General features: G+C 50.5%; 1 protein-coding gene across 1 annotated transcript in view; it reads left to right on the top strand.

Moving 5' to 3' along the window:
- The window catches only part of celf2 (cugbp, Elav-like family member 2), a 150,267-nt gene that overhangs the window by 31,409 nt on the left and 106,118 nt on the right, over positions 1–12,740 (top strand). Inside the window, exon 2 of the mRNA XM_036518127.1 lies at positions 2,596–2,631. Coding sequence (XP_036374020.1) covers positions 2,596–2,631 — 36 coding nt within the window. The remainder of the gene's footprint in view (positions 1–2,595; positions 2,632–12,740) is intronic.

The following is a 12,740-nucleotide window of genomic DNA, read 5'->3' as shown; positions in this document are numbered from 1 at the left end:
CTGATAGAGCAGCTGCCTCCATCTCCAGTGAGCCACAGCAAGCGTGCAGAACAGCAGAATTTGCATGTAGAACTCCACTAACTCAAAGCTACGAGTAGGGCCCACCGCCTACCCTGATCACTAAAGCATAGAACCTACCGGCACAGTCACGGGTATGCGGTCAAGCGTAGAGCCGCTGATAGCGCCAGACCTGCAGTGTCTGATTAAAGGAGGGTTCAGTATCGACTCAACCCAGCATCAAAGGCGTGTTCTGCAACTGTCAATAACAGGAAGCTGTCCGTCAATTTGGAATGTGTGGGCTGCACCTGGATTCTCAGTCATTCGAAATCGAATGTATCTGCCGCTATCTGCTGCTCCAGAATTGTTGCTGTCAAAGATATTCTATTTATCATGACTAGATGTTCAGCTCTCTGTTTTTTCAGATGGAACGTTCTGCCTCTGCCATTGCTGAAGCTGTGAAATGCTCTGATTTGGCAGCACGTTATGAATGTTCTCGAATTGGGTGCAAAAGGGAAAGTCCATCACTCATGTAGCAACTGCGACAGCACCAACATATCCTGTCACCAAATGGAATCTATCAGATGGAGGCCAGACAGGGACACAGGAGTTGAATATCTAGTTATAACAAATAGAATGTCTGTGCCACTGCTACTCAGAAGAGAATATGTCCTGCAACTCAGAACCAAATGTGGCTTTCCTCAATTTAGGGGTGTTTCCATTTCTGCTTTGGGGTCACCATTCTCCGTAGTGCCGGTTCAAACCGTTAATGTCGGTGCGGGGCGAGTGTTCGTCCATGGCTTGTCGTCGCAGTGAAAGGTCTTGTTCCACCGGCTTTTCATAATTCATAGAGGGCCCTTAGCATGTGAGGGCTTGAATAACAATGGGGTTAGTGGCCGTGGCTGCAGATGAAACGGGAGAGAGTGGCCTTTGAAATGCAAACGAGAGACCCCATGATTGCATTCGGCGTGAATGAGCGGATTCCATTTTTTATTCCGACACCCCCGCCCCCCCAATCCCCCCTTCCCCCACCCCTTTATTTTATCATGAAAATGAATAACATATCAATAACGGAGTAACCGAGGGCTTTTTTCTCCTCTTGTCCCTCTGATAGCCCGCTCTCATTGTCTCCTCTCTGCACCGCTGGGGGTTGTGAGGAATCATGGGAGACTGGGAGGCCACAAGAAGGCTGGGGGTTGGAGTTGCGTGCGGCGGCTCGCCCTGACTTCCCGTTTATTCAGAAATGAGAACAGCGGGGTTTATTTTTGATGGCTCCGGTCACCGGTGTCGCGTTGAGCAGGGGCCAGAATTAGCCGCATCGATTTCTTCTCAGAATACTGTGTTTTTTTTTTCGCGGGCCTCACTGTCCCGGCCAAGGATAACTGAGCTGGTCCTCTTCGAGTGCGTTTGTGCCTCTCTGAGAGTGTCTTTCCTGATTGGGGTCACGGGCGGTCTCTTGTCCCCGCGGACCAATGACGAGAGCCTAACTCTCACCCTGCGGTGGCCCTGTGATGGCCCTGTGGTGGCTGTGACCTGGCATGATTGTTTCCACGGCTGTGCTCCTCTGTTTTGATTTTTGCCACTTTTACGCCGCTGGGTCACATTAGAGCACAGTTTACACTGAAAAGCCTCTCTCATTGACAGGGGGTAACGTAAGGACATAACTCCTACTGGTAATATTAGAGCACAGCTCATGCTGAAAAGCCTCTCTTATCAATAGTGAGTAACATAAGGATGTAGCTCATACCAGTAATGTTCAAACACAGCCCATACTGAAAAGCATCTCTCATTAATAACTGGTTGTGTTAGAACACAGCTCATACTGAAAGCTTCCCTCACTAGCAACTGTCTGTGATAGAATACAGCCAGGAATAGGATGAAATTAGTTTGTTTGAATTCAGATGTAATTATTTATCAACAGAAGACGCTGTTCTTTAGTATCACATAGCTATGTTGGATATAATACTGTAGATGTTAGAATGTTGGATTTAGTGAAATTCTGTTTTTTTTAAATCTGTGATGGTGATGCTGAGGGCTTTTGACCAGATGGGTAAAGGTTCGAATCCTAAGGTGACAATTTTCCCATTTAGGTGCCAACACCAAAACCCTGTGTGTGTGGTGTTTGAGAAAGATGTAAGAGATGTAGGAAAGATGAAATAGACAGAAAGGTAATAAATTCAGTGTAAACCAGTAAGTCCATAACCAGTAAGTCCACCACAGAGCACAGACACTGTAACTAGTAGGTTATTTCCTGGGTCGTTCTGGTAAAAAAAAAGATATTTGAACTCAGTGTGTTGTGTTTAGTGCATCAAGCTGAAGCTTGGCATCACAAGTAACAGAGATGGGGGGGCATTAAGTGTCCCCCCCACCTTTGGGGAAAACGCACACCTGAATGTCCCTTGGGGGGAGTGCACCTGCACGAAAGCAGAGTGCATCTGCACCAGCCAGAAGCAGATAGGCCCGCCCTGCTCCACCTCACGCAACCCGCCGTGCTTTATTTCTGCACTTAAACCCATTCTGCTCTACCACTCCTCTTGCTGCGCGGCTAACGCCTCCCTCCTGACGCCTTTCACTATTGATTTCTTCTCTCTCTTGCAGGCAGGATGCCAGCGACCTCACTGGGACTATACAAAGGTAAGTGTTCACTCCCTGTTATACTGTAGTGTCGGAGTGTCAGCATCCCCAGGCTAATATGTGCGAGGGAGGCGAGGACAGACAAAAAAAGCAGGGAGGAAGTGACGTCATTAGCCTATACACCCTCCCAGGGAAATGCAGCACATAGAGCTCCCTCCCCTGTGAGGCACTCAGATACAGGCCCGGCAACAGGGGGGCCAGGCAAACATTGGGAGGAGAGAGATATAGGCTCAGCGAGGGTGGGAGTGTCTTAAATTAGCAGGACTTCTTTCTCATGTCATCTCCTGCTGACAGGAAGTTGTTGCATTTTTAGTGAGATTTTTGTGGCGATGTGCGAATAGGCTCAGAAGAGCAGAAGATTCGCCAGAGCTTACTGCAAACAAGGAAGTGCACTAGGGTTCTAGAGAGGACTGCGGACAACTTCAGTTTAAAGGTGCTGTTTTTCCATCGAGGATAGCCCTTGGAAAACATTCAAATCCGCGGTGACGCATTTTGGCTGGACGTACCGAGCATCTGTCAGTAAGCCTGCGGGGTGACCAGTCTGTGAGGGCTTTGCACATCCAACTCACACCTCTGCTGGGTGACAGTTTCAAATAATCACTAACTCTTTCTACAGAGCTTAAAATCAGTACCAAGGTTCCATTGAAGAATAAGCATCCAGGAGTCCAGGACAGAGTGGCATGTTTAGCATTAGCTGTTTGCTGACTGCAGTGAGAGGACAGTAATGTACAGTGACACATGGTCTACCCGCGACAGCGCAGTAAGACAGCACTTGAAAGATTCATCGGCCTTTGCTGGCTGCACATTACCTCATCACAGCAGATTACACTACTGACTCAAGCCATGACCTGAATGAATGAATACTATCGGCTCTGGTTATTTATTCATTAATTTATTCATTTATTTATTCAGGCCAATTTATCTGCTGTTCCTGTCTTCTTTCTTTTTTTGCTTTTCCTTTCTTCAAAAGTGCTCTTACTGTGGAATCCTTTTTTGCTAAACAACAGCAAGACAAAAGAAAGGTGAATGTGATGGTTCACTCCGGGGGTAAGACACCTGAAGCTTCAGAGGGGCGGGGCATAACAGTGACCCCGCCTCCAGCCGACAGCGCGGGCAAGTTTTGGTTGTTGCGTCCCTCACCATGGGGCCAGGCCGCGTCTTTTCTCCCTCTCACAGTGCTGGGTGCGTTTTCTGACCCCCCTACCCATTCCCTCTATCCCTTCAATCCTTCCCACCTCTCGAACTGGGGACCTCAACTATTGTGGCTGAGCAGAGAGAAAAACAACAAAAACATGATGCAAATTCTCCCCTCCCTGCAATTTCTTTGGGTTGCGAATCAGGTTTTTTTCCCCTGACTCTCTCCCTCTTTCTTTCTCCCCCTCTCCTCCCTCTCTCCCCTTCTCTCTCTGTCTCTCCGTTCCGAGTGGGAATGTGTCTAATTTGGTCGGATTTATCCCAGAGAGGGATGGGTTCAAGGGAAAAGTAACAACGTGGATATGCAGATAAACTGCCAACAAAGCATAAAGACCAGATCAAAGGGAACACAGGTCCTGCAGTGGAATGTTATTGTAAATAATTAGAGCCGAAATGCTCTGGCTCTCCTCGGGTAAGCAGCTGAGCAAAATGACAGTGCTTCCGACAGCACTTTTTAAAGAGGGAAAGTTTGGGGGTGTGGGGGTGGGGGGGATGGAGGGACATTAATCCCTCTCACAGGTGCAGATGTGTCTGGCATTTGTGTTCCGTTTCCTCCCAAAAAAAAAGAAAGAAGAAGAAAAAACCCTGAGCAGAATAAATTTGTCCTCTTAATGAATCCAGATACCGTGATTGACACAAAAACCATTTGTTTGCACCGCGTTTCGCGAGAGCAGAGAGGAGGCAGGGTGGGGGGGGGGGGGGGTATGCGACCGCGGCGTTGCACCAGGGGGGTCAGCTAATTGCATCTTTTCCGTGGTGATTACGATCTCGTGGAGAAAACAGCTTATAATTACAGACCAGCGTCATCGAGCTAGGGAAAGCGAGTTCATTATCACTCAAGGCTCACTATTGTGTGTGACCCCCCCCCTGCGCAAACCCCAGCAATCAACAATGCTAATAACCATCTGACCGCCAGCTTTTCATTGCGGACGCTGTTCCTTTAGCCTTTGATTAGTGCCCGTGCGCTTTGCGTTATTGATTGGCTGTCCGGATGGCAGTGACACAAACTGTCTCAAAAGCTCAAGGCCGCAACCAAAAGAACTTCCCCCCTACTACGAAAAAAAGCTCAACAACAGCATTGCAGCAGGGTTCAGAAGGTTTAAGGCCAAAGTTCACTCCCCGTCAGGTTAAGCCGTTGTTTCTGTTCGCATCTCTGCGGCATTTTACTTTGTTGCGTTGTGAGTGGGGAAAGTGTTCTTGGTTGTTTTGTTGTTGTTATTCTTTTTTTTCCCTCCGACACGGCAGAGGCATCCGTCGCTGTTAACGCAGACCCCGCCGCGCAGCCATCAGGAACCAGCAGGGGGCTCACTCCCGAGGCAAATCGCGGCTCTCGGGTCCCTGAGCGGTTTAAATGCGCAATCAGAACGCTCTCCCCGGGTGGGGGGCGGGGGGTGCACCGATACCGTGTGCCTCTTATCCCTGATTACACAGTGGACGCCCCGCTGTCCAGCCATTCAGCACCGCCCCCCGTCCCAGCTAGCCACCAAAATGAGAGTTTGTTACAGCAGTTTGTGGAAAGTTTCTTGTTTATTTCCTGTAGTGGTGTGGTGCCTAGAGCACTGTGGCCCAGGGACATGGCTCTCCCTCCATTCTCGCAGACCTTATAAAGATATAGGTTCAGTCCCAAACCAAGGGGCTGATAGCACCTCTGTACATGGCATTGCATGTAGCCAGAGATGGACCAGAGCCTGGACACTATGATAGACTGGTGTCTGGTCTTAGTGTTGCACTTGTCTGCCAGGATTCTCAAAACCACAGAGGGGCAGGGATTAGCTCCCACCCTAACATGTGGCCAGCGCAGAGTTCAGCACTATGCAAAATGCAGGCAGCACTTTACTCCGTTAAATGCTCGGACCTCTCTGCCAAACAGCCCCAGGCATCCCGCCCCAGACACCGCAAGTGTACTCACAGGGCTGGTAGCACAAGTACAAGCCCAGTCACACGCTGTCAACCAGTGGTGTTTGGGCAGCAGTGTAGCCTAGTGGTAAAGAGCAGTGCACATAATCCAAAGGTTGGTGGTTCAATTTCCCTCTGGGGCACTGCTGCTGTACCCTTGGTACTTAACCCACAATTGCCTTAGTAAAGGCTGTATTAATGGGTAACGTAAAAACTGTAAACTTTGTAAGCTGCTCTGGATAAGAGTGTCCACTAAATGACAATAATGTAATGTAATGCTTCTGGACTTTTAGTGTGGTATCTTTCTGCTGTACAGCGAAGTGAACGCATCAGATCGCTGCTGAGGTCCGATATGGCTGGGCTCTGGAATGTGTCAGGCATGATGAGAGATTCTCAGGGTTCCCAGTCATTAAGGAAGTCAGTGGTGTGACATGACACGCCGGGCTAGGCTCATTGGCAGCAGCCTTTTCCCTTTAAGACAGAGATGAGGATTTGGGGCTGGGAGTAGACGGGCGCCATTGATATTCCATGCAGTATTTATTAAGGCAGTAGGCAAACAATGGCAGCGAGCAGCAGCTGTACCGTCGCCTGTTGAGATCTGTAATTGGTTCAGGAAGTGTGGAGTAATTTCCTTTCGGAGGCACGGCGGGCGCGTTCGCACGATCTGAGCGACAGGGGCCTGGGGGCGAGGGGGTGGGTGTGGGAAGTGAGACTCTCGAAAGGAGGGGTCGCCATTGTCCCCGTGTTCCTAACCGTGTTCCCGCCAGAGACGTTCACTGAACAGCAGTGTCCCTCTGGTTTTTTTAGACAACCCTGCAACCAAGCTTTTTTTTTTTTTTACTTTGATTGAAAATGGAACCGTCCGGCTCCGGTCTTCACTGTGGCACTCAGACAGCTAAATGGGCAGTGTTTTGTCCCCGCAGATGGGCAACTGCACCACCACACTCCAACTGGATCGAAGGGAAAGACGTAGCGACAGATCCAGGGGGAACGAGGCGATGATCTTAATTTTACCCAAAATTAAGACTTGGAGATTGCGATTTTTTTCTTTCCCATCAATATCCAATCTTCTCCCGGTCGACTTGCCCCAGACTCCCGTTTTATTGTTCATTTCCATGCGTGGCGGTGGAGAGGTGGCTCTGCTTCATGAAAAATTTACCAGTTCTATTAATAAAGCAGGTAATTGGATTGAAGTCCCACATGTCCCCCTCGAACCTAACCCCCCCCTGCAGTGCCTGCCCCCACCTGGCCTCATTGATTTCCCCACTCAAAGGCCCAGGGATCCTGGGTAGGGGGATGTCTTGGATCGGAGACTCCTATGACTCTCCCTTAGTTGTGCTTCAAAGCTCCACCCCCTTGTCAATCACTTGGGCCATTGGGTCACTTGGCAGATGCTCTTATCCAGACCTTGTTTCAAAGGAGGCGTAATAAGGCACATGAAAGGTCAGATTAAATGCACTTGTAATACTGAGAGAGCCGTCCGCAGCATGTGTCTTTGCGTGTTGTGCTTTTGGTTTTCAGGGGAAAGCAGGATTTCATAATGCAGTCAGGCTTGTAATATTGACATGAGAAACAGTACTGGATTGGAGAGAGTTGAAGCTTTGTAGGAAACGGATAGAATGGAGGGTGAGGGGTTACCCTGCGTCTGAGTTCCCTGTGTCCAAGTTCCCCATCCTGTCCTATCCCTGGTGATGAGGAAGAGTGCACCCAGAAACAATGCAAGCGTCCAGCTCTTCCAGAGAAATGCAGCCGGGCCTCTCACTTGGCTGAAGGCCCCTGGCAGGAGCAATGGGCCTGGCTAGCACAGAGGGCGCAAGCCGGATTTTGGGGGCCAGCAGAGGGCCCAGTCGGTGCACCCCACAACACCCACTCCCAGCGTCATTATCTGAGTGTAACTGTTTCCCGCTCAGCCACCGCGGAGCATTAAGGGCGAGTCGAGCAGACGCGAGAGGGTGGGAGAGGAGAGGCATCTGTCTCCAATTACAGCCACGCAGCAAAGCCACATCTGCGAAGCCTCACAATCGTGGCGCCGCCGAGGACATCGAAAACCGCCCCAGCTCCCTCAGGCTTTCCAACGTTCTCCAATTAAGACCAGCGGCGGCCACCATGGACCCCTGCCCCACGGCACGCCCCTAGTCGCTAACCTCGCACGTGCGCGTGGTCGTGGCATGCGCGGCACCCCAAGCCTCCCAGTTTCATCACGCCAGCCACGGAGGCCTTCCTCCAGTCAGCCAATCACAAATGATTATTACACTGATTGCTATGGTGGTCGTGCCTACAGCTTCTTCCACACTTCAAATAAATACAGATAATGGATAAGGGGGTGGGGTCAAGTCTTTGCAGGGTTAAAAACTCATGTACTGTGCTGTCAGATGCCCGTGGCTCTGTGATAGGCTCAGAGCTGGCCGGGAAACAATAGCTAACTGCCACCGAGCAGCGGGGGCTGCCGCAGAGCAATTAGAGCCGCCCACCCCCTTTTGTGGATGCGTGTACGCAGCATTCGATTGCAGCCGTAAATAACCTGCCTGGCTAGATGGCGCTGCAGCCAGTTGAGTTGATGGCCGTATGCTAACGATCTCCTGGTGGATTAATGATGCCGAAGGAGGGCGGGGCAGAAGCAGGCAGCGGTCCGACGCACGTTGAGGCGCCCCCCAGGGGGTCCGCTCCTCCAAGGCGGGCCGTCCGAGTTCACGACTCAGGGGGGAGGCGGGTGGGGGGTGGGGGCTCTCTGCGCTGGAGATCAAGGGTTTCGGTTCTTTTTGATCAGTGTGGCGCGGATTCAGAGCAGGTTTGTGGATCTTTACGTTGACAAAGAATGCGCCAGTACGGCTGATCCACGTGTCCAGACATCCTTGGATGTGCGCGCCGTCTGCGTGCCGTTGATCCCGAACAACAAACCCCCTCCCCACCCGTCCCAAAATGTTCAAACACGAAAGGAGAAGAAAGCAAACGCTTTCAGTTCTCGCGGATCAGGCTGCCACAGAAACAGGGCTTCTGTCAGAGGGAGCCATCTTTTCTAGGGTTTAAGTGTTTGTGCAGTGGTTCTCTGACCCACGGTCCAGCCAACTCCACAGAACAGAACTAGCCATTCGAGGGCCCGGAAAAGATTGTTGAGCATTGCTTGCTAATCACGCTACGCACCCACCTCTGGAAAACTCAACACTCTCAACATATACGCAGCCAAACAGCAAGCTCCTCCTGTGAGGACCACAGCAATGTGGGAAAAACGTGACTTCCTTGGCAATACTTTCGCAGCCTGGAATTTCTGTGCAACGTACCGAATTTCAGAACATGATATTAAATTCTTCTGGCGTTTTGAACAAGCCGGCTCTTGTAGCAACGCCTCAGACCTGCTGTTGAGATGTGTTTTGCTAAATGCCCCGTGGAAGGTGTGAACCGCCGATAGTCGCGGAGCACGCCTCAAATAAAGCCTTTTCTCGGCACACATAAGAAAGCGATAATTAATTCGTCCTCAAGTGCAGGCAACAGAGAGAGGGTGGGAGGATGCCGATAGCGGGAGGAACAAATTGTTCCTGACAAAAGGAGGGATGAAGAGAGAGAGAGAGAGAGACACGGAGAGAGCGGAGGGGAGAAACAAGAGAGGAACACGTTCCGGTTGGTAGGAGAGGAGAGGGCCGGCACTCCTGGTTCCACGACAGCCGATGACTGTTAATAATTGGTCACACTCTGGTCACCACCTGCTCGCACGCTTGGTAACAATCTGGACACAGTCTGGATACTGTCTCTCTGTAGCTGGCTGAAAGTCTGGTTACAGGTTAGTGTCGGCCTGGTGGATGTCTAGATGCAGTTTTCATCATAGTGGCCCTGTCGTCTGTTTACAGTTTGGACATAACCTGGTCAAACTCAATCTGGGTACAATGGGGTCACAGTCTGAGTACAGTGTGGTCATAGCCTGGTCAAACTCTGGTCACAGTCTGGTCACGGCTTGTAAAGCAGTTTGCAGTGTTCACCTCTTAGGGGCCAATGAATGGGTCCCTCCATCATGGAGGATTCAGCATGTGATCATTCTGGAACACACAGGTCCCCTGGTACACACACTCAGTCACACACACACACACACACACATACACACACACACACACACACACACACACACACACGTACACACAGACACACACACACACATAAACACATACACACACAGACACACACACGTACACACATACACACACACACACACACACTGACTCGCACACTTGACTGCGGCATGCCACGGCAGCCGAAACAGGCCAGAGGAATGCTGGGTTGTGGCGATTCCAGGCTGTAATTGACAGGTCTGTACATTGCTGGGAAATAGTAAGGGATAGGCATGTTGTTCTGGCTGGAGAAGCACATCCCAGCTCCACTCTTTTGTCTACAGCAATGTCTCCGAATGCCTGCAGTACAATGGACATACTATAGCCTCACACTCATAAGCAACATGAGAGGCGGGTCCTGTGTCCTTATCCCTGCCCACAGCCACAGCAGAGGCTGCTGGAGGCTGATGTAGGAGCACTTTCCCAGCTCACACGGAACACCAACATTTCCACAAGGTTACCGGCATGTTGCCGGCCTACATTTTTGTGCGGATATTTGGCATGTACGACACCAACTGCCTCTCTCTCTAAACGCTGGTACGTGCAAATTTCACTCTTCTGTATCATTAATGAGATTATTAGAACGGGAGTCGGTTGAAAAGACCCTCCTAATAAAGATTTAAATCAGCACTCCTCTGGGGTCCGATTCGTGAGAAGCACACTTCCACACTTTTCATAAGGAACACCAGGCTAGCACAGAGACCTCCACCTCCATTGGTCTGTGTAATTGTCATGTTGGGACGTGTGGACACCCAGTTTTGGTTACAGTGCTGGTGGCTGCATGGTTTTTAACTTCACTGAGGCTGTGGCTCTCTGTGGTGAGAGGGATGCATGGGAGAGTTCAACAGAAGTGCTCTGAACCAAAAGGCAAAGGCACATTTAGACTACTAGCATGAATAATTCATTTCCGCTATCTCTTTCTGGTCAGGCACAGTGTTTTAATGTTACTGGGCCAGTTCTGGGAAATGCTGTGACCTGATTGGACACGTCAAAGCACAGCTTTGTGGTCTGATTGGGCGACTCCGGCTCACCTCCACAGGGATCTACCTGGGCCACCCCGGTGTAGCATTTTGGTCTGACTGGATAGCTCCAGTAGAACGGTGTGATCCGAGCACACAGCACTGAGGTGATCTGATTGGGCCATTCGCCCCCATGTCAAGTAATGACCTGTTCAGTTGCCTCAGAGTAAAGTTCTATCACAGATAAGTTCGCGTAGGGCTGCAAGGCAGTTAGAAAGGGCTTGTATTCTTTCATATCGGTGCTGATTTCACTGAAGCGTTTCCCCCTCCTGTCTGCTGGAGTGCTCCAGATTCACAGCGGCGGCGGTACTTCTGTGAAGAGACAGGCTTCACGGAGCTGACAGGGAAGGAGACAACTTCACACCTGGAGTCTTCCACATGTAGAGAGAGGATGCTGGAGAGGGAGGGAGAGGGAGGGAGGGAAAGAGGAGACGGAGGCAGGGGATGGTGGGAGGGAGAGAGCAAAGGGAGAGGCAGGAGAGAGAGGGAGTAAGAGGAAAAGGAGAATGAGGAGGAGGAAGAGAGAAGGGCAGGGAGAGTGAAAGAGGAAGAAGAGGATGAGGAGGAGTGGGAGAGGATGAGGAATAGAGAAAAGAGCAAAACAGGAGAGAAGGAGGTGGAGAAGCAGACCAGGATGACCCCCCTCACCCTTCCCCCAGTAGACGTACGCAGGCAGTGTTCTGGGAAGCACACACACACACATACACACAGGGGAGATGGAGGTGGAAGACACTGATGAACCCGTCTAGGCCGTGGGGCAGCTGAGACAGGAGCCCTCTGTACAGCCGAATAGCGGAATGTTTTCCCAGCCGCTGATGAGCTCTGGGAGGGGAGAGAGGAAGATTAATGGGAGCACCAGAACTGGCAGGGCAGGGAGAGAGCTGAGTGTGTGTGTGTGTGTATGTGTGTGTGTGTGTGTGTTTGCATGTATCTGTGCAGATCTTAGTGTTTTTTTGTGTTTGGTGTGTGTGTGTGTGTGTGAGAGTGTGTGTGCATGTATGTGTGTGGACACATGTTTGTCTGTGTGTTGGCCACCTGCTACCTGCCTCTGAGAGGTGATGAATCCCCTCTGCAGGTGAAGAGATTAGCCCTCGCTGTCAGGTGCAGATGACGTCCTCATTCTGTAGACCCTCTGTCACATGCTCTGTTACCCTCTCTCTTTCTCCCTCTCTGTCTTTCCCTCTTTGTCTCTCTCTGTCTCTCTATTTTCTCTCCCTGTCTTCCTCTCTCTCTCTCTTTCTCCCTTTTCCCCTAATTCCCTCTCAGTGTCTCTCCATCTTTCTCCATCTCTTACAGTCTCTCTCTCTCTCTCTCTCTCTCTCTCTCTCTCTCTCTCTCTCTCTCTCTCTCTATCTCTCTCTCTCTCTCTCTCTCTGTCACCTGTGTAACCTCCTCCCCTGTCAGCTCAATTTTCAGAGCAGTTCACATTCAGAATGCTTTATTGGCAGGAATTACAGTCCTGTATACATTGCAGTGACAGCGTATGTTATTGGAAGGGAAAGGTACACAGTGCGTGACCATTATGCAGTTAAGATACACTTTATAGGGTAGCTGATGGACAGTGAATTGTGGAATCATTTCTGTCACGCACACACATTATCACATAAACACACACGCAGAAACGCACACACTCAATTGTTTCCCTCTCTCATTCCTTGTGCGTTGTCTTTCAGTCCGTGTTGCAGCCTGAGGGAGGGGGGTGGGGGGGAGGGAAGAGATGCTTGACGCACATAACGAGCTCTTCATATTATAGTGTATGTGATTTGCACACGTCTGTCCACAGAGGAAAATACTTTATCACGTCTGCTTCTGATTAAAACGTTTTCACCAGCTGACAGGCCAAGAAGCCTGAATCTCAGGTGGAGTGTCTCTCTGTGGTTCTGGGCGGGATGGGGTGGAGGGG

The sequence above is a fragment of the Megalops cyprinoides genome, chromosome 23 (assembly GCF_013368585.1).
Source record: "Megalops cyprinoides isolate fMegCyp1 chromosome 23, fMegCyp1.pri, whole genome shotgun sequence".
Lineage (NCBI taxonomy): Eukaryota > Metazoa > Chordata > Actinopteri > Elopiformes > Megalopidae > Megalops > Megalops cyprinoides.
Note: the sequence above shows the minus strand (reverse complement) of the source record. Positions and strands in the feature narration are given on the sequence as shown.